Raw genomic sequence first — 26,954 nt, 5'->3', positions numbered from 1 at the left:
CAAATGAAAAAAAACATTGTGCTGTCTTGTTTTATATTTATATTATAAAAAAAAAATGATGACGTGACTAGCAAAGTGTAAAAAAAACACAATTTTTTTTTTTATATAATCTTACCATACTTATATACCAACGACTGAAATAGTTTGAAGACACTAAAAAAAATTTGAGCTACAAAAAAATCGAACGAATAAAACATGGTTAATGCATGAAGTAACTATTTTTTTAGTTTTCTATAATCGACAGTAGCAAGCAAAGCGATGCGGTGTTTAACACGTTAAATGTACTAAAAGCGTCTTAGATTCAAAGCCTGAATGTCAATTTAGCAATACGTGGCAGGAACATCTTTGGAAAAATTTAAAAATAAATCTACGTATAGAAGCAATGATAGAAATAAAACTAAATTTAGAAAAATGTGCTTCAAAGTATCAAGTGAGAATAGTATTAAAGTAATTAAAAGTAATATTAAATTAGTTTAAAAGTGTTTTATACATATTTAATGAAATATCAGGGGAAAATTTAAAACCCAACTTTTCAATATATAAAAGTAATATTAATTAATAAAATATGACAACCCTAATAAATTTATATATTGCTTTATAGATATCTTTTAACATTACCCCCTTACCCTTGATTTAATATTTCCAATATATTATATAGATCAACCTAAAAATTTCTCTAGGAATATATATACCATGATTCATATTGAAAAGATTACTCAAATTTAAAGTTTACAACCAAATCTAACCTATTTTTTGTCTATTTGAAAATCCTGATATCTCATTAAATTCAAACTATTTTAACTAAATAAAAAAAAAAAATGTTTCAGCCACAGTGGGAGAAGCATGATCTCTGCCAAACAAAATTTTTATCGATATTTACTTATCGTCTTATCGATTAGATCTAGGAACACTCCGACTACGTCACCGACCGCCCATTGCTTGCCGAACGATTCTGTGCTACCGCTGTACACTTTTTCCTCCTTGAAAATTCCAAATTTACTTGTTAAACTCAATTTTAAAAACACAAGAATCTAACACTAAATATCTTTCAAAACTAACTCACCATTATGGTTAAATTGATAGAATTGTATCGATATTTCTTCCTAAAATTCGCTAACATCATCGATGAAAATTTCCATTAATTCCTACAACGGTATCGATACTGATATCGACAACATTTATCGATTTCGATAAAAAAGAAGAAGGACAAATGAAGGTACATCTAATGAGTTATTTAGATACTGTGTCGGTAAACAATAAGTAGGACTAGGTAACAAAACGTCACGTGAGACATAAGTTGTTTTACGATTCATTCACATTTACGCTGGGGTAAAACATGCCTAAGGTGCTTCTCGGATCAAGGGCGTACCTACCGCTGTATCAGCCGTATCAGTGATACGGGGCCCCTGAGTTTTGGGGCCCCTCTTGGCCCATACCTACTTTAAACTAAGCAGGCACCTAAAACCACTGCCTTGAAGAGCTCCCGATAAATTTACATATAGGGCCTCTCTTTGGCACGCTACCCTACTGTATCGGATGGTGACAAAAAGTAGATCAAGCTTATGTTCTTCAGCTTGTCATTATTCAACGTCTTAGCAATTCAAATATGTACTTTAAATATTCTTTAGTCGACCTTTTTACAGGTTTATCGTGAGAAACTACTAATATATTATTATGTAAGTGCCATACATAAAATAAAACTAAAGTTTTGTATAAACAATAATCTCTAATATTGATTGATTTACTGAAAATAATTGTCCTTTTATTTTTTCAGTCTTTTTTATATCACTTTTTTTAATGATCTGAGAAGCACCGTTGCCACATCTTGCGGCACTCACTAATTGTCTGGTCAGGCACATCGAGAAAGCAGCCCACGATATCGCCCACTTTCAACTGCTGCCCAAAGGTGTCGCTCGCGCCGCCGTGCACTTTTAACGACTGCAGCCGCACAATATTCAGTAAGTGCACCAGTAATGGACAGTAATTTAAATCATTTGTAATTTTTAGAGGCCCGGTAGAAATCAAAGAAGATATAATAACGTCTGTAAATTTCTTATATATTATTATAGCTTTTGCTCGCGGCTTCGCTTGGGTGAAGGTAATTCCGGGATAAAAGTCCCGCTATATATTTTCCCGGGATAGAAAGTAAAGATAGGTTCTTAAACGATCTCGATGCCAAATTTCATAAAAATCGCCCTTTTAAATCAAGTTCATTTAAATCTATAGAAATTCAATAGTATTTCATTACAAAAATAATAACTAGTTTGAAGCTATTCTAATTTTACTGAGTATACCGTGATATTTTTTTGTTTTGTTATTCTTATCAATGTTACACTCCTATTTTCATATCGAAATAGTAACCTGAAATAATTTCTTTTGCATATTAGTCTATATGTTTAGATTTATTTTATTGCTTTGAATGGCGACACGAGCTTGCCGGATGGTAAGCGATACAACCGCCCATAAACAATAGAAACACCTTGGATTACAAAGTATTGTTTGGTATTCCACTGCGCTCGCCATCCTGAGACGTGAGATGTTAAGTCTTATTATGTCCAGTAGTTACACTGGCCACAATGTCCTTCAAGCCCGAACATAACAGTGACTACACACTCCTTGGCGGCAGAAATAGACATTACGGTGGTATCTACCCACACTGACTCTCACATATGAGAGATCTACCAATAAACTAATGTAAATAAACATATTTTATAATAAAAAAAATAATTCACTTACATTATATCCATCGAAAGCCCAAGAATTTTCGTCCTGACCCAACATCATTCCAGGGGCCATGTCCGCATGAGCCCAACCAACCTGTAATGAATCAGCAGATAAATAACTTGCTCACATATATCTGTCGTCTTGTAAAGCAGGAGAATAATTTTTATTCGTATAACATGCACAATGAATAACGATAGGTTTTCCAACATTGAATACTTTCATGATTCAATAACATCAGTTAAAATGCTATTTTAGATTCCATTATATCAATGTCTTAGATTTGTAATATCATATTTTACTTGAGTGTTTATATTGTACTTTTTGATATTTTCATTTAATTTGTTATATTAACTGTTTAGTATTTATTTCATTTCCTTCTTTTGTATCCGCTGTCTTCTTTATGTGCTAAATGTCTGTGGAAACTTTATTGGATTGTGTGTTACCTATTTTATCTAGTTTATGTGTGTACTATTGTTCTATTTGTTTCCTTAATAAATAAAAAAAATGAAAGTAAATAATAGGTATCATTACATACATACATAGTATCACGCCTGTATCCCATAGGGGTAGGCAGAAACTATGGATTCTTGCACGATTCTAGCATACAGCTTCCTCTACTTCCATGTATGTGTGTAATATATTTTTTATAATTATTCTCTACCCACCCGCATTGGTCCAGCGGTGAGTATTTCGAATTCAAAGTACCACTTCCCCGAGCTGACTGCGTAGTTCTTCTCAGCTCTATATGTTCTAAAGTCAGCTTGCTTTTGTTTCGATGCTTCCGCCAAAAGTGCTGAAGGAAAAACAACACATTTTGAATGATGTATGTAATTGTATAAGGACCTGTTAATAATATAATAATAATATCAGCCCTGCATATACTGTACCACTGCTGGACGCAGGCCTCCTCTACTATTGAGAGATAGGCCTTAGTCCACCACGCTGGCCTATTGTGGATTGGTAGACTTCACACACCCTCAAAATTCCAATAGAGAATTTCTCAGATATGCAGGTTTCCTCACAATGTTTTCCTTCACCGTTAAAGCAAACGATAATTCACAAAGAATACACACATAATTTTTGTGAAAAATCAGAGGTGTGTGTCCTTGGGATTTGAACATTGTTATCACAGTAATGTTCCGTCCTTACATAAAAAACGTCTATGAATAAGGTGGTTATATTTTAAATTACCTTCATGCTGTTCTCCAGTGGGCGGGTCCAAATTGTATCCGTAGACCAGTAAGGTCCTAACAGTTTCCGAGGCTGTGTCTCGGTTCGCTTTCTTTATCGCTTCGTCGACTTTTGCGTATGGCACTAAATGCGGCGAGCGGTGCATTTCCGGATCCTGTAATCAATTATATAATAAAAGGTTGATATGCCATCAATCAAATCGCCTGCTATCGCACGTAAAATTATTAAAAATATTTTTTTCTCTATTTATTAACGGTGATTCGAGAAAAAGGTAAAATACATAAACATTAAATATGTGTTATTCCTTATAGTACTTCGAAAACTGTCAAGTAGCCAAATATGCCGGCATGTTTGGACATACCTCATTGAGCCCATATGTCCAGCCTTGCTGTATCCTCTCCCTGGCCCAAAGGTTGTGAGTGTTCTCCGCCAACTGGTCCACCAACTCGTCCATCTTAGGCGTCAGCGTCACGGCGCTCAGATCTAGCGGCGCTGGTTTGTAGCCATTAGACTACAAAATAAAAAGTCCTTTTTTATCTTTATTTAAGGCGATACCTCAAGGTCCATTTTCATACATTTTGTTTCACCTTTAATCTGGGTAACTAAACAAGTATTGGCAAGTAAAGAATTTAAATTCACGTCTAGTTAGTGATTAATTCTCGCACTTGAAAGAAAAACGTAAAAATAATTAATAATCATGGATATTTCGGCCTTTAAAATTTAATATGACGAAATTTAATACTTGCCAATACTTGTTTAGTTACCCAGATTAAAGGTGAAACAAAATGTATGAAAATGGACCTTGAGGTATCGCCTTAAGGAGCTTGGTTGTTATTAAGTGTGTAAAATATAACGGAGTAAATAAAAGTGAGATAGAGGAGATGAAGTGACTTCACTTAATTTGACCTAATTGCACTATAATCAAATGTAGAAAATTAATTTAAGTCTGTAAATATCGATATATATATTCAATGAATTTAATTTTGTAAAAAAATTAAATCTATCCTACAATACACACTTTTTAATAATCGATTAATCACGAATCTATGTATTATTTTAAAGTAATCGATATTCAAATCGATAAATCTCTTTGTATTACCTGCATAAATGGTTCGTTGGGTAGACGCACGTTGCGGATACGCGCTGGCGGCTTGTCCAGGCTTATATAGTAGCCAAGGGCTAAGATAGTTCTGAAACCATATCGCATTAGTTATTTTTCTTCTTACTAACATTATAAACTAGCTGACTCGACAGACGTTGTCCCGTCTTAACTATGAATTTGCAGCGCGCATTCTGTCAATCGCTGATACTTATTTCAAACAATTGACAGTTATTTAAAATTAATACTTTCGTTAGGTTTTCTTAAATTTTCTAATTTTCTTGACAATAACAAACACAACAAAAAAAATAGTAGATAGATAGATAGATAAGCTCAAAAGCGGTATCTCAAAAAAAATAATCTTGATTTTTATGTCGTCAGATAGCTTAAAGAAATACCCATCCAATGAACTTAACTAAATAACGGTATCTTGTTAAGAACTTTTTAAAAAACTTACAAGAGTGTCTCTATCTTAGTTTTACATACAAAACTATAAAACTGTATTTACAAAACTGCAATTATCTCGAAATAGGTTTCCCTGACATTTCACTTTTGCGCTTAGCACGACTTATACTGGCTAACATAAACTGCCATAAAGGAACCACCGTTTTGGGGCCGTTCAAGTATTACATAACACAATTTTTGAAGATTTTTGATCCCAATGTAACGCGTCGTAAAGTTTTCCTGTACGCCCCCGCCCTTGCTCAAAAAATTATGTAACTCTACAATAAATTTTTTTTTCGCAAAGTACCGGAACATGGCTAATATTCCTTTGTTATTGTTTTAAAATAAAAAATCCAATGTTACAAAACGCTTTGTACGAGATATCCCTTCCGCCCCTGTAACGCATCGTAACATTTTAGATGACCTCCCCTCCCCTCCAAGTTGTGTTACGTAATAGAACGGCCCCTTTAGGTCCGATATTTATGAAAACTGAATTAACTTACTTAAGGGTCTGAACGGCGAGTTGTATATCATAGCGCTTTTCGGCAGGTGGTAGCCTTTCGAACGGCACAAGACACGGATGCACCTTGTGAAGGTCATCACGCTGGTCTCCGTACACCCAGCCGGCTTCGATCTGCATACCATCATACATGGCACATTAGTTTTCCCTGAGACTCGCCGAGCTCCACTTCTCGGTGTAATAAATGCCACTGCTGATCCTGACTTACAAGAGTTGTAGTGGTGGGTGTGAGGGCGGGAAAGTCTCATTCCATCAAACATGGAGCTAAGCACCCTAATTCACAAATAATACTATGAGGCATAGTGCGAAACAAGTAGTGGAATATAAACTAAAAAGTGTTGTTATGGAGTGTACACACGGTGGTCAATTTGTATTCTCGTCTTCTTATTTTACTTTTGATAATATATTGTTTTCATTTATTGTTTGTATTTTTTTTATTGCTTTGAATGTCGAGACAAGCTTGCCGTTCGCCTGATGGTAAGCGATACGACCGCCCATAAACATTAGAAACATCATTCAAGTGCTATTGTTGTATCTCAATATTAGCCAATCACAACGACCCTATGTCTACGCACTGCGAAGGTTGCCATGCCGTCAGCACTGAGAAACAGACTTGTTATCACAGCTTTACTCCGACCTTAGATAAAAAACGTCTATGAATAAGGGGGTAAGTCTTTATAGTTTTGGAACAGTTCAAAAGATCCTTCCACTGTCTCTTTTGAGCTTCTTTTCTTAAGTTCTTGATGAAAATGGCTTAATGGCTTTGTTCAGCACTATCATAGTTTAGGATAAAGGCGGAGACAGAATAAAAAAGAGAGGGAGAAAAAGTAAAGGAAAATAGTTTTATGAAACTATAAAGGTACCTTATTCATCGCCCACATCTCATGAATGTTCTCGGCCAGTTTATCCCTGATTTGCTCCACGTAAGACGGCAAAGTAATCTGAAAAAAAAAACACATTCAAATTCAGTAATATTTATACACGCAACTTGACAATAGTGTATGGGCAAGGATAAATAATTAGAGAAATGAAGGCGTCTAGACAGAATATCGATTGTATCGAATGAAATATCACACATCGCCAGTCGATACTGTATCTTGACTCTACTCTTCTTCCCATCAGGTTAGTGGCGGCCCTAAACGACGCGAGGCCCCAGGCGAAAGCAAAAAGAAACAGACTCGAGACCCCGGGCAGAGTAATAAAACGTTCCCCTGTTTTAACAGTTTCGTCGGTAAGAACGTAAAAAAAGGTCCTGCGAGGCACTGCGCGAGGCCTCGGGCGGTTGCCCTGTTCGCCTCCCCCAAAGGCCGCATCTGCATCAGGTGTAGGGTAGTTACTACCAAAAAAACATCTCACCAATAATGTGTCAACTGGAGTGGGGACGAAGGCAGTATCATCTTGGACTAGAGGAGGTCCAGCTAGGGCCCGTTTAGAAAGGTTTCCGAAGTAGAAGCATGGCTCCAGGTTCAGGATCTGTTGTGGGAGGAGAGACTCTACGAGTGGCGAGTATCCTTCTGGTGCTGCGTAGCGAAGACGACCGTGTTCACCGCCGAGGAGGAATCGGCAACTGCGGATGAAAAAATATTTCGTAATTTCTAGATAAATTATCAATATTTAGTATTCTTTAGATAGATTTATAGATAGGTATGTCGAGGATAACCTAGTTGGGAATGAAACGGTCTGCCAAGACAATGTCCGCTGGTTCAAAACTCAAGGCAGTCAAACTGGCGTACGTAAAGAAAGCCATATTTCATTTGACATTAGGGTCAAAATGTGTTTTCTAGTATTGTTACATAAACCGTCTATGATGTTAATTAAAGATTAAAATTTTCTAATGGTATTTGTAATCTGCCAGTTAAGTTAGATTGGTATAATATATCATTAAATTATGTTGTTAATTATGTGCTGGTTTTTATTTACCTTAATTTGCTAGAACAACTGATAACTGGGAAGAACATGCCCTCCAAGTTGAAGTTGGTGAAGGAGCCTGTCACCCTTATTCCGTTGAACATGAAGTTAATTATCGGAACATTCAAATCCAAGGCACAGCCGATGACATCACCTGTCAAGCATAACACGATCATTATGAATCAAGGTAAAAATTGTCAAATAACCTTATTCTGCTTTAATTTTCCTCTCTTTTACTTATAGTAAGTGTTATTGATCATCAAGATATCATAAGAGCATCGGATCAATAATAAGACTAATTAATTTAATCAAAATGTTTCTCAGTTGACTTTAAATAATAACGCCTAGGTTAATTACTTGAATTTTATTGTTCCACATTAAGAAATCTTAAACGGCTTCTACAACTCTTACCAAATTAATGAATGATGTACGGTTAGGGGTCCCTATTCCATCTACAGAGTATATCCATCTTGTTGCAATTACGGGCGTTCTAATCGAAGGACAGCTTTAATAGCCATAGGTGAATAGAAGATTTTTTGAACTGTCCGACCTATATTTCCAACTCCTCCTTTCTTTCTATTTGATTAATTTCGTTGCGGGATGATGACAAATTAGTTTTCCCTGAGACTCGCCAAGCTACACTGCTCGGTGTAATAAATGCCACTCCTGATCTTAGCTTCCATTTGTAGTGGTGGGTATGAGGGCGGGAAAGTCTCTGACCTATACGGCTATTGAAGCTGTCCTTTGACTGGAAAGTCCGTAATTGCAAAAAGACGGATTGGCCCCTACAGACGGAATAAGGCCTCCTGATTTACTTTTTTATAAACTTACCTTTCCTAATATAAGGTTCCTCAGCATGTGTTCTATTGACGGGCGTCTTCCTACCACCAGACCAGAGGAAAGCTCCATCAAACCCGAACGAGTATAGATCATCTCCGACTCCATTACCACCCCACTTCTCACCACCTCCAGGGTAAGGGACGTAGCTAAAATGGTAGGTAGGTTTATGATAATTGAATGCATTATCGATTGGCGAATGCAATGAGCTATACTGGTAGTGGGTATCTCATATGTGAGAGTCCGCCTTAAGTACCACCGCAATGTCTATTTCTTCCGCCAAGTAGCAGTGTGTAGTGACTGACTGACTGCTGCATTCTGGTTTGAAGAACATTATAGCCAGTGTAACTACTGCACATAATAAGATTTAATGCGGCGAGCGCAGTGGAATACCAAATAATACTTTTTAATTCAAGGTGTTGGATGGTATTTCTACTGTTTATGGGCGGTTTTATCGCTTGCCATCAAGGGAACGACAAGCACGTCTCGTCTTTGAAAGCAATAAAAAAAAAGTTAATCGTTCTTTTAAAACAGTAATTCGAATCATTCTTCCTTTTAACCTTAGGTAATTTAACGAATAAAATTCGTTTATATCGATAAACAAATTATTTACCAATACAATAATCGATAAAAAATAATAAAATGACATTTCTTGTAACAATATAATCGATTAAATAAGTATTACCCAGAAGTATTTGCCCATCCGATACGCAGATGGGGCATCATGTGCGTGGTCTTCTCGATGTGGTCCATGGTCACCTCGAAGTACCATTTTCGGTAAACGGCCGACCCTTCTACTCGGCCCACGAAGATGTTCGGACGAATACTAAAAATAAATAATATTTTAATCCTTTGGAATAAAAAATACACTCACGCCTCTTATCCCCGGAGGGGTAGCAAAGGCGCCACTGGTGTAACCACTCTGCCGTGTGTGTTTCGTCCCATGATGTGATGGGGGTCGAGCCTATCGTTATAGCGGACACAAATTCCAGTCTCCGGGCTGATACTGAGTAGACTATCAATATCACTTTGACCTACCCGAGGGTCGAACTCGAGACCTCGGTACTGCACCGTAATACAACTCCGGAACTGAGGCAGTCAGAATAAAAAAATCATTATTGGAATTCAGAGATTGCCTATAGTGACTTTCAAATCCAATTTTTGAAACGGATCTAAATAAGTACGTAGAGATTTTTGACATTTAACACCCGATAGTTATCATAACCGACCCAAGTAGTTAACATTTTTTCTTTTCAAAGCTTTTAACATACAACATTATTGTGTAGCAAATTACGGCAAATATTACAGTTCTGTAAGCTATGCTCTACGGTGATAATGATGCTGATGGTAATAAGAATGATCTTTTGTCTTTTAACCTAATCACATGATCGATTAACTGTACCTGTGAAGTTGTGTAAAGTCTACTTAAGCATGGTAATGATGCTGGTGGTTATGATAAGAATGATCTTGTATTTTTACTTCAGCACATGATTAATGGTGTGCCTGTAAAGTTGTGTAGAGCCTGCTTAATGGTAATGATAAGAATGATTCGTTCTTTTTACCCCAGCACATGATATAAGTTTTGTAGAGCTTGCTTAATGGTAATGATGCTAATGGTAATGACTTCTTACCTCGACACATGATCGACAAGTTGCGTTTGTAATAGTAGATTCTTCCCAGGCAGTAGATAATCGCAGATGTTGTTTTGTGATGACCTCACAGCCACTCCGTTACCAACGCATAGAGAACACAACACGTCCAAGACCTTGGGATCTCGTCCATGCTTCTCTAACAGGGATATGATGACCTTTATGTGCTCGTCCTAAAAGAAATAGAGTTGAATGTGATTCTTACTAGAAGTCTTTAGAGTAAAAGGTTGAATGTTATTTGTTATACAGTTGAAAAGGTACGAACTAGCCGCTTGTTTATAAATACGCGATACGAGTACCTGTAAACTGCAGTAACACCACAAGAAATTTCAAAAGCACTATATAATACTAATTTCAGCTTATCGTCTCGAATTATTACATTTTAAGTGTCGTTATATATAATAATCATTCTATTACTAATACTACACTTACACTAAATCTTTTAGCTATTCCTACATTCATACTGCAATACTTATTCAAGGAATATTATTATACAGTTATGTCATCTATATATCCGCCCGGATAGCGATCACCGTACGCAAGGTGTTAAGTGGTTCACGTAAGTGTGTCGCGTTTCGGGATCAGCCTGTGTATATCCCGTTCTAATAGGCCGGCATAATTGTGTCGACTATCGAGGGGTAATCGTCTCTCGTCAGTCGACATTCTATTGGACCCCACTCCACTTCCCATCAGGTGCAGTGGGGTCAATTTCCCGTGCTCATATAAAAAAAACCGCTCATTACTCACCCTCATCATATTCAGAGCTTCAGGCGAGTCGATGAGCACGCAATGCAGTACATCGAGCATGCCAGTACCCTCCCCCGACGCTTGTGAGCCGAGTCGCGAGAATAACCAGTTCAGACGGTTGGAGTTCGCGAATTGAGCGCAATTTGTGTGGTTTCCCTTGATTATGGCAGCTAAGAAAAAAAGGATAGCATATTGATTAGCTGCAAACTATTTTATAGCTTGATCAGGTACATTAAAAACTTCGCCATGTTGTGTATGGAAGTTACTATAGTGCTTTATTTTATTGCTTGCTTTGAATGAAGAGACGAGCTTGCCGTTCGCCTGATGGTAAGTGATACGACCGCCCATAAACAGTAGAAACACCATCCAACACCTTTAATTATTAAGTATGGTTTGGTATTCCACTGCGCTCGCCATCCTGAGACGTGAGATGTTAGGTCTTATTGACGAAACATAAAATGCTTCAATAACAACTTACCCAATAGTTGATATAGATATCCCGAAATCATCTCCCAGCTCTGTCCTGATTCATCACCGGCCAGGAAGCCAGCGAGGAACCCTTGCGAGGTGATGACGTTGATCTTGTCTATGGCTTCCAGGATCAGATTTAAAATGCCTTCCTCTTGAAACAGATCTTGACGGTTGCGCAAAGCACGCAGTTTGTTCTGTTTTTCTTCGTGTTCTGGTAAAGAAAAAAAAAAAGTTATCCAAAATTTTAAGTGATCTAAGTTTCAATATCAATATTTTTCGAAGGAAGAATATTAAGTCTCAGAAAAAATACTTAAAAAAGTACACAGTAATGCTTTTATTAGAAAAACTACAAGAATGCCTTAAAGAACTTAAAATCAATAAAAAAAATTGCTGAATAGCAAAGTATTTTCTACTTTTGAATCATTACCATCCATTTTTACTTCACTCAAATAAACTACAAAAGGTTTACTTTATATTAGATAGAAAAACATAACATGTTAGGTTTTAATTATAAAACATACCCATATCCTCATCAGGCTGCGCGAAGTAATTGATAAGATCCTCTAGGCACATCACCATCTCGCCGAGGTTAACCGAGGCGAAGAACATTGAGTGACGCCGATTCTCTTGCAACGTTTCAAGACCACTGTGAATGAATATTTTATCATGGTAATGACGTTTTTTATTTCAGTTTAAGGTTTTAAATATCATTCAAAATTTATTTTTAGCTTTTATCAATGAGGGTGGACTGATCAAATAATTTTTTTATCACAAAAAGATTAAGAGTCAATAGTTTATTATTGTGACGATTATAAGCTTACCAACCACAACTAGTAATAGAATTAAACAATATTTAACTATCTACTTTAGTAATAAAAAACATGACGTAAGATAAGCACCCTATACTATACATGCTACTCTCTTTTCTCTACTATTTGAAACATACTTGATAAACTTGGTGAAGAGTGAGGAACACTTCCTGATGACCCTGGCTGTTCTAGACTCCTCCTCCTGTGACCTTGAGAAGTCGAGCCCGTCGTCCATCTTGCCTTCTTCGTGGAGGATCGCTTGTTTTTCTTCCACTTTACCGACGCCTTTCTTCTTCGTTTCATAGGACTGTATTTATGTATAAATTAAGAATATTTAGTATTAATTGTCTTTAAATGTACCCGGAACCGTCGGGGATGCATGAAAAAATTAATGAAGGTGAAGGAAGCGCGAGAAGTATGCCAGAATCGTGCAAAGTGGCAATCCATAGTCTCTGCCTACCCATATGGGATAAAGGCGTGATACTATGTATGTATCATTCACACGATAGAGTAGTTGGGAAGTGAAAGGTCTGCTGAAACGAATCTCTGCGGGTTTAAAACCAAAGCAGACCCCTCTGACTTTTCGAAGTTGCATGTCTATTGTTTATCACTTAATATTGTTCATTTTAACGATGAAAAACATCGTTAAGAAACCTACATATTTGAGTACCCAACATTAGAATTTTGAAGGGATTTGATGTTTGTCAACCCGCAATAGATCAGCGTGCTCATAATGCTGTAGTATAATTGGTGGCTCAATTTTATATAATGAGAGTCATTCTATGAACACTATACATAAGTGTCAGTGGACATAATCATATAGAACAACCCCCCCATAAATACACAATACTATGAGGCGCCAAAACGAATGTCGGCAAATTTATAAAACTATAACGTCATAGTTTCCTTTGGCTTAATTTATCCGACAGTCAATTGAACTAAAGTTGTATCTCAATGTAAGACCATCACAGCTCCTCTATGTCTACGCTCTGCTCTCATGCTAATAGCACTGAGAAACAGACTTATTACCACAGCATTGTTCTGTACTTAGCAAAGTAACGTTTGTGAATATGGCCCTTATTATCGCCGCATTACGCCGTACTTACATAAGTAACGTTTGTGAATACGGGCCTAAGATAAAGGAGACAATGCCTACTAAATATTGTTAGTAGACGCAATGGCTTAAAATACCTTGTAAGAAAGCCATAGTCCCGTCTCTGAATGCTGGACGATGACAGTAGAGTCACCATACTTGATGATCGGTGCCCCTATCACTTCGAGGTCCTTGTCTTCCAGCACTTGTTTCTGATCGTCCTTCTCTTGGCGCAGGCAGAACGCACACGACGCTGTCGTTGCTTCCTCTCTGTAAAATAATTTGTTATATAATAATTTATATTATTAATATAAATGACAAATAAATGATCTTTTCGGACGAACATAGTCATTTCGGATGCATTATTTATATGTCTCAAACATGTAGGAATAGTAGAGATATTATGATTCTTTATACGTAGTAAAGTATTTAAATAAAATATATTTTATACAAAATAGAATCGAATAGTTCGACTATTTTGACGTCTCATCAAGATGAACTTTAAGGTATCTATTATGAAATGTTATCGTCCTGTTTCAAAAATATTAGTGAAATAATACTATTATTTTCTGTCAAATATGACTATTCTATCATAATTGCTTTTCTATCTTATATATTTATAGCCTTTCCAGGAAAATAAAAAGCCTGCTGTGGGAGTACCACTTTTACATATCATCGCAATGTTTATTTTTGCCGCCAAGCAGCAGTGTGTACTCACTGTTGTGTTCCAGTTTGAAGGACATTGTAGCACGTGTAACTACTGGATATAATAAGACTTAACATCTCATGTCTCAAGATGGCGAGCGTAGTGGAATACCAAACAATACTTTGTAATTCAAAGTGTTGGATGGTGTTTCTACTCTTTATAGTCGTATCGCTTACCATCAGGGGAACGACAAGCTCGTCTCATCATTCAAATCAATATATATCGAATATGACTAACCTGCTAACCAAATACAACTCATTCTGGTCGTTGACTCCGAGATATCTGCCGGTGGTGATGTGCCTTATGCGCATGGGGTGGTACCAGTTGATGAAGCCTCCTGCCCACTTCGTGCGGGCTAGTTCTAAGCGCCATAGAGAACGAGCTTGTGACATCACCGACCCACCTTCGTAGACGACAATGCTAGAAAACAAATAAAAAAAATTATAATGGTTTAGCTAAATATTGAATATTATTGCGAAGTTTTAAATGAATGTCAGTTTTAAATACAAGCAAGAAGAACACTGGAACTTATTTTCATAGTATCTAATAACAGATATTGTAAGGACTGCTTCTGAATAAACAATATAGACAGACGTATATTTTTTATATCACTTTGTTGTACACCATAGGGGAAAGTATAAACATTAAATAGAAATGATAATAAAATTAACACAGTACAATTGGCGGTCTTATCATGATATATGTTATTTATATATTCCTTGCATTACTTATAAATTTATAACGTTATTAACTTTTTATAGAATTTGTGCTCGAAGTTCAAGCACACGAGTGGCTTAAATGCAGAGAGTGAACATGTCTTAATGCATAAGAAATATAAGTGTTTCTACTGTTTATGGGCGGTCGTATTACCACCAGGCGAACGGCAAGCTCGTTTCGCCATTCAAAGCAATAGAAAAAAATACTCACTTTTGTCCCCCGTCCTTCGTCCAAGTACTGGGTATCGTGAGACACTCGTCACCTCCATGGAAGAACCTGAGTACATCACCTCCGAAGACGTAGCCCACATACTTCATTCGCGATATACCAGTTCCGTAAGGCTGGACAGACCAATGCGTCACGTGGAAAGACGCGTTCACTATGGATACTTCGTTCTCTTTCGTTGTGTGCTGGAAAGTGAGATAGAATATTGAGTTGAATATTTCAAAAGGAGGTGTTGTTCGCCAAACGCTGTTTTGTCTTTAGAGCTATTTAAAATTAGATTTTATTTATATGTTAACACTTAAATGCTATGGAAATTCGCAGATAAATAAAAAAATATTGGATATCTTAAAACGCTATATTCGTCCATATAATGTCAGGGGTCTTTTTCCGTCTATTGGGATATATTCGTCCTTTTGCAATCACGGGCGTTCTAATCGAAGAACAGCTTTGATAGCCGTATAGGTAAATAAGGGAGGCGTTGACTCTCTTTTCTGTGATTGAAGCTGTCCTTAGAATAGAAATCCGTTTTTTCAAAAAGACTTCGCCCTTATAGACGGAATAGGGCCCCATGACTTTACCAACTTCGTAAGTGATATTATGTAGTATTAATAGAAATTTACAAATATTAAGTAATAAATAAATTACATAATTATGTACTTCGACATAGGATGTAACGTTGTAGGCGTGTACCAAAGATACTACTCAAATGTTTATTACTTACTGTTTTACTAATTACAAATAACAACATATAACACAAGTAATGAGTCTAATACAAAATGTATCTAATTTCAACATATATAAATACAACAGGTTTACATATCTGCATACAAATTACAACAATAAAATGAACAACGAAATGACGTATACGTATTCTATGAATTGATAACTTGTTACAAACGTAAGTATTATGTGATAGGGCAATATGAAAATACATGAAAGGCTTATTTCTGGAGGAGAAGCGTAGCTTACCATAGAGGGACCCTATATCAAAATTTTGCTGGTGGCCCTTCAGGGAGCTTTTGGGAGCCTACTTAGTTTAATAACATTGACATACCTAATATTTTGACAAACAAGGATTCAATTGTACAATATCGTGTAGCTACGCGTACCGCCATCTAGTGAGCTTTTGTATAGCGCTCAAGGTCAACGCTCAAGGACACTGGCCCCACTTCAATTCTCAATATAAACTCAAACAGACTATCGCTAGATTGTATGGGCGCCGCCAAGACTAGTTGAGGGTGGTGCATCTGCACCTACGCACTATACTAACATAATATAAATAAGCATAATTTCTCAACACTTTAACTTCTGTCTGTATTTTATATTCGACATCACAAAAATATTTTAACTGCTATTTTATGTTCAATAAATCAAATCTTCCCAGCCTCCATTCCCTGAGAATATAAGTAAATAACTTGCATAATACGACATATATTTTAATATTGTCGTGGTTTTAAGTGAACAGCCATTTAATTACGATTGGTAGAGAGAACAACACGTGACTAACTCATTCGTCTCTTGACCAATCACAATCATCGTAAGTAAAAAGAATTTTGTGCTGTATTCCATGGCACATACATTTCCTTTTCTTGTAAAAATAAGACATAATGTGGAAATATATTCACAGTATAATGAACATTATGAAAATGTACCTATTTCAATCTACACAATTTTTTTTAACAATAATGAATACACAGTGGTCAGTTCAAGTGAGTACATTGACATTCATTTATCTCACCGACAATATAAAAGAGAGTCCTTTATTTCTTCGTTCGCGATCTCCGTAAGCTGAGGGCTGCATTTTGACCTTACCCTAAAGTTTTTCATTAAATATATTAGACATTATGAAGGTTTTTGTTGTAAGACCCATTTACAGACATTTTTCGGTTAATATTCTTTATTATGAAAAATAACCACGCGTTCCAAACTCTAAACTGTATTTATCTATATATATAAAAATGAATCGCTATTTCCCTTGGTCACGTGAACGGCTGGACTGATATCACTATTTTTTTTGTTGTGTTTGTTATTGTCAGGAGAAGAATCTTATGAAAGAAAAAAAATAAGAAAGTTGAGCGGAACGTTAGAAAATTTAAGAAAAGTTAATTTCAGCGATTGGCAGAATGCGCGCTGCAAATTCATAGTTAAGACGGGACAACGTCTGTCGGGTCAACTAGTACTAGATAAATTTATAATCTTATTCTAGGATATGAACAATTTGTATGATTATTGAATTTATTTCATCCTTCTATACTATACAATTATAAAACAAAGTTCCCATTTCTGTCTGTGTGTATGTTATCGATTTTCTCAAAATCTACTGAACGGATATTTATGAAATTTGGTATTGGGATATTTTAAGACCCTGGGAAGGTTATAGGCTACTTTCTATCCCGGGAAACTATATAGCGGGACTTTTATCCCGGAAAACTCCTTCACGCGCCAGCAAAAGCTTATATTCAATATTATTGCTACATCAATACAACTATGAAATATAATGTCTAAAACAAACTTAGACTAAGACATTAACTTAAAATTTATATCACATTGTTGAAAATAAATATTCATAGCCCTTTTGAATTGCGAACAGGTTAAAACCGCTTCCCTCATTTAAAACAGCATTGTATTCTGCCAGCTTGATATATTTGGCTGGAAATGCGATTTAAATCTCTGGATTAAATGGAACACCTGTTGAATAAAGCCCAACGTACAGTATGGCACATGGAAACCTAATTTAAACTTCGTGGCTTCGCTTGCGTGGTATTCGGTTTGTAGTCTTAATAAATGATCGATCTTCTTTTGAGGTTCAAGCTCTTAGCACAAAATTTCATCAAAATCAGTTTTGTTGTTCAGCCCGTGTATATTCGGTTCCAGTAGGCCGGCATAATTATGTCGGATGCCGAGGAATAATCTCTCGTCAGTCGACATTCTATTGGACCCACTCCAATTATCATCAGGTGCAGCGGGGTCTTTGCGTCGCACGTATAAAAAAATAGATACTACTTTTAGCATTATATGTGCTTCTATTTGTAGTGTACTGTGTAGCTTCAGAAATTACGGTCAAAATACCATTGAGGTATATTCTATAGACACGAACGTCCATATAAACTATTTGTTCTAAATCTGAACTAAAATGGCAACCAAAACGTCACTGTTGTAACCTACTTATTCACTCGAACAAATCATTTCACTTATTTGACTAATATTTTTTATTCATATCCAGGATTACACTTAGACTCGCGTTTTTATATTATTAGCGTCACTCCTTACACAACCGCAAGCATCAATATTGATACCATAATAAATTTAGTTCGAATGGATTACAGTTCAATTCAGTTGAATACAGTGAATGTTCGGAACGCCGAATCTAGTGCGTGGTACATATATATCGTTGCAGAATACCAACTTGAACTGTGATGGGTATACAATCTTCTACGAAAGGTTACTTCTTCATTGTAAAAATATCGTATGAGATCTTCAATATTATAAAAGCTATTATTAGCCTTTAATATATTATTTCTATTTCATTACGTCATAATAAAACAATTATATTATTTTTTTTATTAAAAGGGATAGATTTGCTATCAAAACATCATGAAATAAATTTGCTTCACCACTCCCTTCTTACTGCAGTCAACCTATCCTAGTTAACTCTTAATAAACTGCATTAGAAACAAACGTGCTGTGAATTTCGATTGAATTGTAAGCGCTCATTTCGTACTGCAACCAACACACGGACGATGTGACATCCGCGTGTCATTTCGAGATTTTCGAATGTTCGCGAAAACACGCCGTTCGAAATTCAATTTTGAAATGCTGGCCATTTTCAATTAGTTGCAAGCGCTATGCCGTTTCAACGGCAATGCTCAATTTGCAGTTCTCACTTCTTAGTTATGTTTGTATTTTGCCATCGAGGGTAAATAACACAGCACCTGTTACGTTCAAGTATTACGTAACGCAATTTGGAGGGGAGGGGGGTCTTGTAAAACGTTACGATGCGTTACAGGCGCGGGAGGGGGGGTTCGTACAACGCGTTGTGTAACTTTGGATTTTTTATTTTAAAACAATAACAAAGGCATTTTAGCGATTTTCTGGTACTTTGCGAAAAAAATTGAAATTTTAGAGTTACATAACTTTTTAGGGGGGACGGGGGCGTACAGGAAAACGTTACGGCGCGTTACATGGAGGCTTGGGGGGGTCAAAAATCTTCAAAAATTGTGATACGTAATACTTGAATGGGCCCTTATACAGTTCCGTGTTGCCACAAATAAATAGCCTACAATTTGAATTTTTACCGCAATTTTGAATAGACGATCGCTTTTTCGTTCTGTCTCAAAAATGGCCCAATCAGAACCAAGTTTCTTAGATACGCTTACAAATGATTTATTTTGATTGGTTCATTCTCGGAATCAGATGGAAAAGTGAGATTGGGATTGTTCGTTAAAAACTGTAAGGCAGTCGCTACTGAGTTAAGAACTTGTTACTCCATTTTATAGAAGATAGCTGCTAAACAAGTGGATCACGTTATAGTATGATACCTGCAAACAATTGCTAACATAGAAACAAGAAACCATCGCCGACCTATATGAAGGAAGATGCTTTATTTATAGAGATATAGGCTTATTTTTTTATTTACTTTGATGGCTTTGAATGACGGGACGAGCTGATCGTTCACCTGATGGTAAGTGATACAACCGCCCATAAATAGAAACACCATCCAACACCTTGAATTACAAAGTATTGTTTGTGTGTTAAGTGTCATTATGTTCAGTAGTTACACTGTCCACAATGTCCTTCAAACCGGAACACAACAGTGACTACACACTGCTACATGGCGGCAGAAATAGACATTGGTACCTACCTAGGCGGACTCTCACATATGAGAGACCTACCTAAGCTTCCGAAATACACTTACTCTGGAGCAGTTATTTTGATGAGCGAAACTACGATATAGCGAAACTATCGTTCTTGATTAAATTTAAACTAGAAGCATCGGAGCGCACTAAATTCATTCGAAATTGACTACGTTGTGGAATACTGATATTGAATTATAAAGTGTTAGCAGTGCTGTAGTTGTATAATATATTCGTTGCAAACGTCATCTCTACTATTTTGTATATATATTTTGTAGTCACAAATAGATATACATATAATACTATGAGGGCGTAGGTACAGTGCGTCCGAACGCACACTGTTGGCAATGCAGCCCCGGATCTTGAATTTTTCGAGGCGGGGCAAAATTTGGAAAAAACTGCTCCCACCCACCTATATTTTTACTTTTGTGATCATCATCATTAATTCGCGCCCTGTCATGTCTCAGTAGTCAAAGTTGCGTTAATGATGAGTTATGTATTCGTCTGCCAAGTTTGAATTTGCCGTCTTCTGAATTCGCCGCCGGGGCATAGGCCCCAGCTAGCCCTTCCTTAGATCCGGGGCTATGGCAATGTCATAGTTTTATTTAACTTTGTTCAGATTTGTGTAATCCAACAGTCAACGTAGGCAAAGTTGTGTAGCATTAGGTCAGCGTGATGGAATATAGTCTACCCTCTCATTACTAGAGGATGCCCATGCCCAGTAGGACAGTTATAATACGTAGCTGTTATTATAGTATGGATGAACCAACTACTCATTGGCATGGGGGGGGGGGGAGGGACGAATTACGTATCAAATAGCGGAACCTGCCCCATCGCCCTATGCGAGACACTATTGTCACCCACTTTCGATAATTATAAATACTAATTCGAATCATTTGGTAAAAAAAGGCCTATTCATTGGCATCCACCCGAGGCAATAGGGTACCGGACTCATTTTTGTTCTTGACTATTATCAAATATTTACGTAATATAAATTATAACACAGAAGGAATTATTAAAATCCGGTAAAATATCAACAAGTTATAAGTCTTTGAATTTCAGTGGAAGGGGTAATGAACAAGAAACAGAAAAGAGACGAAGTACCCACATGTGACGTCATCGGGAATTACGACGCGTGCGAAAAAAAGAGATGAAGCGATATCCCCACATCGCGCCCACTTCTGCACATTACAATATTTTAAATATGAATTACTCGCTCAGTTTTTAACCAATTTTTCTGCAGTTTTCGCAGGAGTGCTTCTTTTTCATATTATTAACCATTACATATAGAATAATGTACAAAATCAAGCACAGGCCGGTCCCCTATTCTTGTACGCTCGGTCTTCACAGCGAATGCACACCTACGCATTGGGAGACATCGCGGCCCTAGCACATAGTAAAATGTGTATACATCATGGTTGCCAAATTTACATTGAGGCCTATAAGGGACCCGCGAGCATTTCCCTACCTTCTCCTTTCCTATCCTAAGATGGTCCCTTCTCCTTCCTCAACACTTTCTTCCTTTTCTAACTTTCCTCAAGGGCCCTGCAGTCGCTAGGCCAGGGAAAACCAGTACACCGTTCGCAAGTCTCCCTGGATGTTAACTGCGAGGTCCGGCATTAAAAAAACTACGCATTGGCTATGCTGTAAAACATATTGTCCATTTCTTAGAGCTCTTAATTCCAGCATAGTAATATTCATTACATTTTTTCTATTTTGCCTTATAGTACAACATTTTTAGAGGCGAAGATATCGTCTCTTAGTATTCAAAACCCACTTTGCGGAAATGGTCTTTTGATGTGAACGGCTAACACTAGCTTTGAGTCTTTAGTTCAAAGTGAATAAGTACTTACCAAGTATCTTTCAGTAGCTACGGAGACCAAGATCAGGTCGTCACCAACTCGCACCTTCTCACCCTCGGATCTGAGGTGGAAAGTTGATGATTATTAGAAGTATCATACATAACGTCCTTTCTATTTACAGGGATAGGTATAAGTGTAATCCTACTAAATTATAAATGCGAAACTTTGTGAGGATGGAAGTATGTTTGTCCCTCTTTCACGAAAAAACTACTGAACGGATTTGGATGAAACTTTATAGTAATATTGCTTATACTTCAGAATAACACATAGGCTACAATTTATAATGATTTTGTTTACCTTGGTCATAATATAACGGTACATATCAAATAAGTTGGAAAAAATAATATCCCGGAAAACTCCTTCACGCGGGCGAAGCCGCGAACAAAAGCTAGTCTATATAACAAGCACAATTCTAGACTCCGGGCTGATACTGAGTAGAAAAACCCAATATCTGCCCGTCCCAGGGATCGAGCCCAAGACCTCAGTACTGCAGTCGTAGCGTCACACAAATACGCCACCGATGCAGATATTGAATAACTGCAATAAGTACTTTTTAATAATCTTTGCTATACTGTCATATCTTATCTGAAACTAAAGAATTATATCACGAAGGTCATTAATGATATCAATGTGGGAAACGGAACGTGATTTATGGGAGTGAGAGGGATGTATGGGAAAGATGGAGAAAGGGGATAGAGAACTAACATGGCGTGTGCGTAGTTAGGGGAGTAAGACGTAAGTTTATAAAGACGTATTTATTTGAAGACGGTGTTTTGTCTCGGTATTATATCCAACATCAATATTTCATTACTTGAATATTCAAACAAGTTTTTTAATTATAGAAGATGACATACCTTTGCTTGCTTGCTGGATGCAGGGTCCACCAGCAGGCTTCACCCTGCGAGTGTTCCTGCAGACCCACGTCGAAGGCCAACTTGTCCTGAGACGACGACGTCGACAGACAGGCCAAGTACTGCACAACATAAACCGCAAATTATTTGCAAGGAAAAAAATACATTCAGTTTTTAGTCGGCATGCTGAAAATCATCAAATGGCTTAACTTATTATTATTTGAAGATATATAATATAATAGAATATAATGTAATATCGGTCCTGTATTATGGCTTCCTTTACTACTGAGAGAGATTAGGCCTTACCACGCTGACCTAGTGCGGATTGGTATATTTCACATACCCTCGAAACTCTTATGGAGAACTTCTCAGGTATGTCGGTTTCCTCACGATGTTTCCTTCACCGTTAAACAAACGCTAATTCACAAGGAATAAACATAAATCATTTTTTTAGGAAAGTCACAGGTGTGCCTTGGGTTTGAACCTGCTGACATTCGGCTATTTGAATATATCTGACGAAAATTCTGTAATAATTTTGACCCCGAATAGATAGATAGCCAACATCGAGATCCTTTTACAGAATATACCCTTTAAAATAAGATTAACAAACTTTGTACTGATAAATACATTTTATCTAACGACCCAGTTAATCACAATTTATTTTTCCATTTATTATAATAGTGTTGTTGGTATGATTTTGTTACAGAACTGTAAACAGAACAAAAAATCTCCTGAGTCTCGTATATTCTGTGCATCCAGCCACATCACGGCATGGTCTAGTGACCTCATGGCTTATACCTTTTGTTACATCGTGTGGATGGTAGGAGCAAGATAAGGGAACAAAAAAATTTCATTTTCTATTTTCTTTTAATTGTTGTATATTTTGTTCTTCGCTGAATATCTATATATAAAATGAATCTCTATTTCATTGGTCAGGGCATCACGCGTGAACGGATGGAACAATTTCGCTAATTATTTATTTGTTGTGTTAATTATTGTCAGGAGAAGGTTCTTATCGAGGAAAACATAAAAAAAGTTGAGCTGAACGACTATTTCCGCCCTTTTGAGAAATCGCACGTGTGATCAATAATTTAGAAGACAGCTATGTTTTTTATTAATTTTTAATAAATAAAAATATGTATATTTAATTATTCTGTATGTCACTGAACTCCTAAATCGTTGGACATTTGTTGATATTTTTTATGTTTCTAAGTAAGTCCCTGGATGGTTTAGATTGGTTATTGCATTTGCATATTGCATTGGTTATATAGTTGCGCTGTAATCCAGTTTTAGGTCTTAGACTTTTTTTAGGGCAGAACAACGCCTGTTAAAAAAAAAACCTGTCAGGATCGCTAGTATTTAATATATAAATAAGTTTATATAGTTTCTATTTCTTATTCATATATATGTTTTTAATGGAGAACAAAGCCGCTAGGCCAGCTCGGTGGCCTAAGGCCTAATCTGCCTCAGTAGTTGAGACCAGCGCGTTGCTGCTTCAGTATATAATATAGGGCTGGTGTTATATTATTATAATTTATATAAGATTTTATAAAGCGGCGATAGCCTATTTGGGTGTGGAACGGACTGCCAAGACGAATGTCCGCAGGTTCAAATACCAAGGGCACACACCTCTGAATTTTCTAAAAAAATCATGTGTGTATTCTTTGTGAATTTATCGTTTGCTTTAACGGTAAAGAAAAACATCGTGAGGAAACCTGCACATCTGAGAAGTTCTCTATAGAAATTTCGAAGGTGTGTTAAGTGTACCAATCCGCACTAGGCCAGCGTGGTGGACTAAGGCCTAATCCCTCTCAGTAGTAGAGGAGGCCCGTGCTCAGCAGTGGGCAAGTATAATACAGGGCTGATATTATTATTATATTATTATATATAAGATTTGTCACTTACCATGTCACTGTTAAGGTGCCGCAGTAGGATAGCATTGCCGTACAAAAGAGTTCTGTGTCCAGAACCAGTGCCTTTACCCTGTAAATAACGTAAATATGACTTAAAAAACGTCCATGTCGAATTGATAACCTTGTTTTGAAGTCGTTTGAAATAGTTTCGTGGAAATTAGACTATTATCGTTGATGGATTCGTCGAATTGATAACCTCCTTGTCTTGAAGTCATTTAAAATAGTTTAGTGGAAATTAGACTATTTTTAATATAAAAAAAGATCCGTAAACAGATCAAGCTGTTTATAATGCGAATGGACAAAAATAAAGTGGACAGTTTTGGAATAGTCTAAACATTGTAAAAAAAGAATATTTATGTGAAATTGCAGATACAAAAGTAAGTTTAAGTATAGTAATTTTACGTTCCTGTAGGATACCTTCAATAATTGAATTATAGATACTAATATTAGATTGCTTATATTCTATTCTACTCAAAGACATGCTCAAAAATTGTCAGCCGTGTCTTAGGATTAAAAGCCTTTGGGTTTACAAAATCCTACCTAAGCTCATAATTTCAATACCAATATGCGATAGTTTGTAGGGCCAAAACACAAAATTGTAGATAAGCCTTTTTATTGCTGCTTGGATGACGAGACGGGCTTGCCGTTCGCCAGATGGTAAGCGATATGACCGCGCATAAACAGTAGAAACAGCATCCAACACCTTGAATTACAAAGTTTTGTTTGGTATTTCACTGCGCTCGCCATCCTGAGATATGAGATGTTAAGTCTTATTATGTCCAGTAGTTACACTGGCTACAATGCCCTTCAATCTGGAACACAACAGTGACTACTGCTGCTTGGCGATAGAAATAGGCATTGCGGTGGTACCTACCCAGGCGTACTCTCACATATGAGAGACCTACCACCAGTAGACTTTATAGAAGAGGTTTATTATGATAGGTTATAGTAGGCTTATGATGATAACATAAGACGGAAAACAAGTGGGTCTTGATCTCCAATAAATACATCCATGATTCCCATGCAATGGACGCTCTGCAGCCTTTAAATGACACCAACAAAGATCAGAGAAGGATATGAAGATGTGGACTGGTCATTTTTATGCAAGTGTTTGTCGCTTCAACAGTTTAATAGAACTTATCGTAGACCAAGGAAAGAACTTTCAAATAGATGGTAACAAAAAAAATTTGGAACGAAATAATTTTAAAGTCAGTTTGCTCTCGATTTGACACATACCTAACATGTTCAAAATTGGAATTTGTAGACCCTTATAAGGTGACGGAATTCCCTCTATTAAAATAAGGAACGGAAACACTCGGCAATAGGTAGAAGTATTTAAAGAAACTGACTAATCTTTTGAGCCTGTACGGGCATTTTGGTAGACAAAAGGCGTTATCTACAAACTTGCGTTTAAGTCCTGTATAATTGTGAGAAATTCTGAAAATCTTTACAAGCGTTAACACCCAAACAAACGCGATAAAGCTTGAATTTCAAACAACGCCAGATGGTTTTTTTCGTTTTAATTACATACTTCCTTGCCAATGTAAGTTAATCATTAACTAAACATTGTTTTGTCACCATCGAATAACAAAACTATGATTAGCAACTGAGTAACTTTTGTATGAGTGATTAGTGAATTTAAAAAAAAATGCATGTGCGGTAACATGACGGTTAGGAATTTTGAAATTTAAATCCAATTGTAAAACCAATTTGTAAAAACTTTTGCGATTTTGGTTGCATGCAGTTTTACCGACTTTCAGATACTCACTAAGTTTTCTTTGCCCTGGAAAAAATGTAACACATACCAAATATTGGAACAGTTCATTATTCACATGAGGACGAAGTAAGCCTGCCATATCTAGATATATAACAACTATGAGAGTTGTATACAAATTCGTATTAACGGCAATATTATATTAATCTTAAAACGTTACTTTAAAAAATCAATTTGACTATTTTTTTTCCCCTAATTGGCTAATCTGACTTCAAATTCATTGGTTTTGTGTCTTTTTCAAATTTAAATAAAATATGTTCACCCTTCGACTGATTTAAAAATTTTAAATCTCCCTTCATTTACAGAGTGCAACTTTCATTTAAGGCTTTGGAAAAATAATAGCCTATCTAAATTGACAATTCTATTAATAAATTAGAAGAATTAAAGACTGCCTCGGTGGCGTAGTTGTATTGCATGTCCGGTACAATAGCGCTCTGAGGTCCTGGGTTCGAATCCCGGGTCGGGCAAAAAAATGATATTTGGGTTTTTCTGCTCAGTATCAGCCCGGAGTCTGGAATTTGTGCCCGATATGGCGATAGGCTCGCCCCCTATCACATCATG

General features: G+C 36.6%; 1 protein-coding gene across 1 annotated transcript in view; it reads right to left on the bottom strand.

The window, feature by feature from the left end:
* Positions 1-26,954, bottom strand: part of LOC115456338 (ryanodine receptor) — a 158,964-nt gene that overhangs the window by 80,674 nt on the left and 51,336 nt on the right. The window contains 24 exon segments of the mRNA XM_030185358.2: positions 881-980; positions 2,737-2,817; positions 3,390-3,517; positions 3,916-4,069; positions 4,277-4,426; positions 5,015-5,105; positions 5,962-6,092; positions 6,842-6,919; positions 7,335-7,545; positions 7,899-8,040; positions 8,718-8,872; positions 9,409-9,549; positions 10,355-10,545; positions 11,120-11,289; positions 11,598-11,801; positions 12,112-12,236; positions 12,537-12,706; positions 13,591-13,762; positions 14,436-14,618; positions 15,126-15,325; positions 21,847-21,916; positions 22,710-22,828; positions 24,612-24,689; positions 26,388-26,402. Of these exon segments, the coding sequence (XP_030041218.1) occupies positions 881-980; positions 2,737-2,817; positions 3,390-3,517; positions 3,916-4,069; positions 4,277-4,426; positions 5,015-5,105; positions 5,962-6,092; positions 6,842-6,919; positions 7,335-7,545; positions 7,899-8,040; positions 8,718-8,872; positions 9,409-9,549; positions 10,355-10,545; positions 11,120-11,289; positions 11,598-11,801; positions 12,112-12,236; positions 12,537-12,706; positions 13,591-13,762; positions 14,436-14,618; positions 15,126-15,325; positions 21,847-21,916; positions 22,710-22,828; positions 24,612-24,689; positions 26,388-26,402 (3,259 nt within the window).

Source organism: Manduca sexta, chromosome 2 (assembly GCF_014839805.1).
Source record: "Manduca sexta isolate Smith_Timp_Sample1 chromosome 2, JHU_Msex_v1.0, whole genome shotgun sequence".
NCBI lineage: Eukaryota > Metazoa > Arthropoda > Insecta > Lepidoptera > Sphingidae > Manduca > Manduca sexta.
The sequence above is the reverse complement of the archived record's forward strand: the minus strand, read 5'-3'. Positions and strand labels throughout refer to the sequence as shown.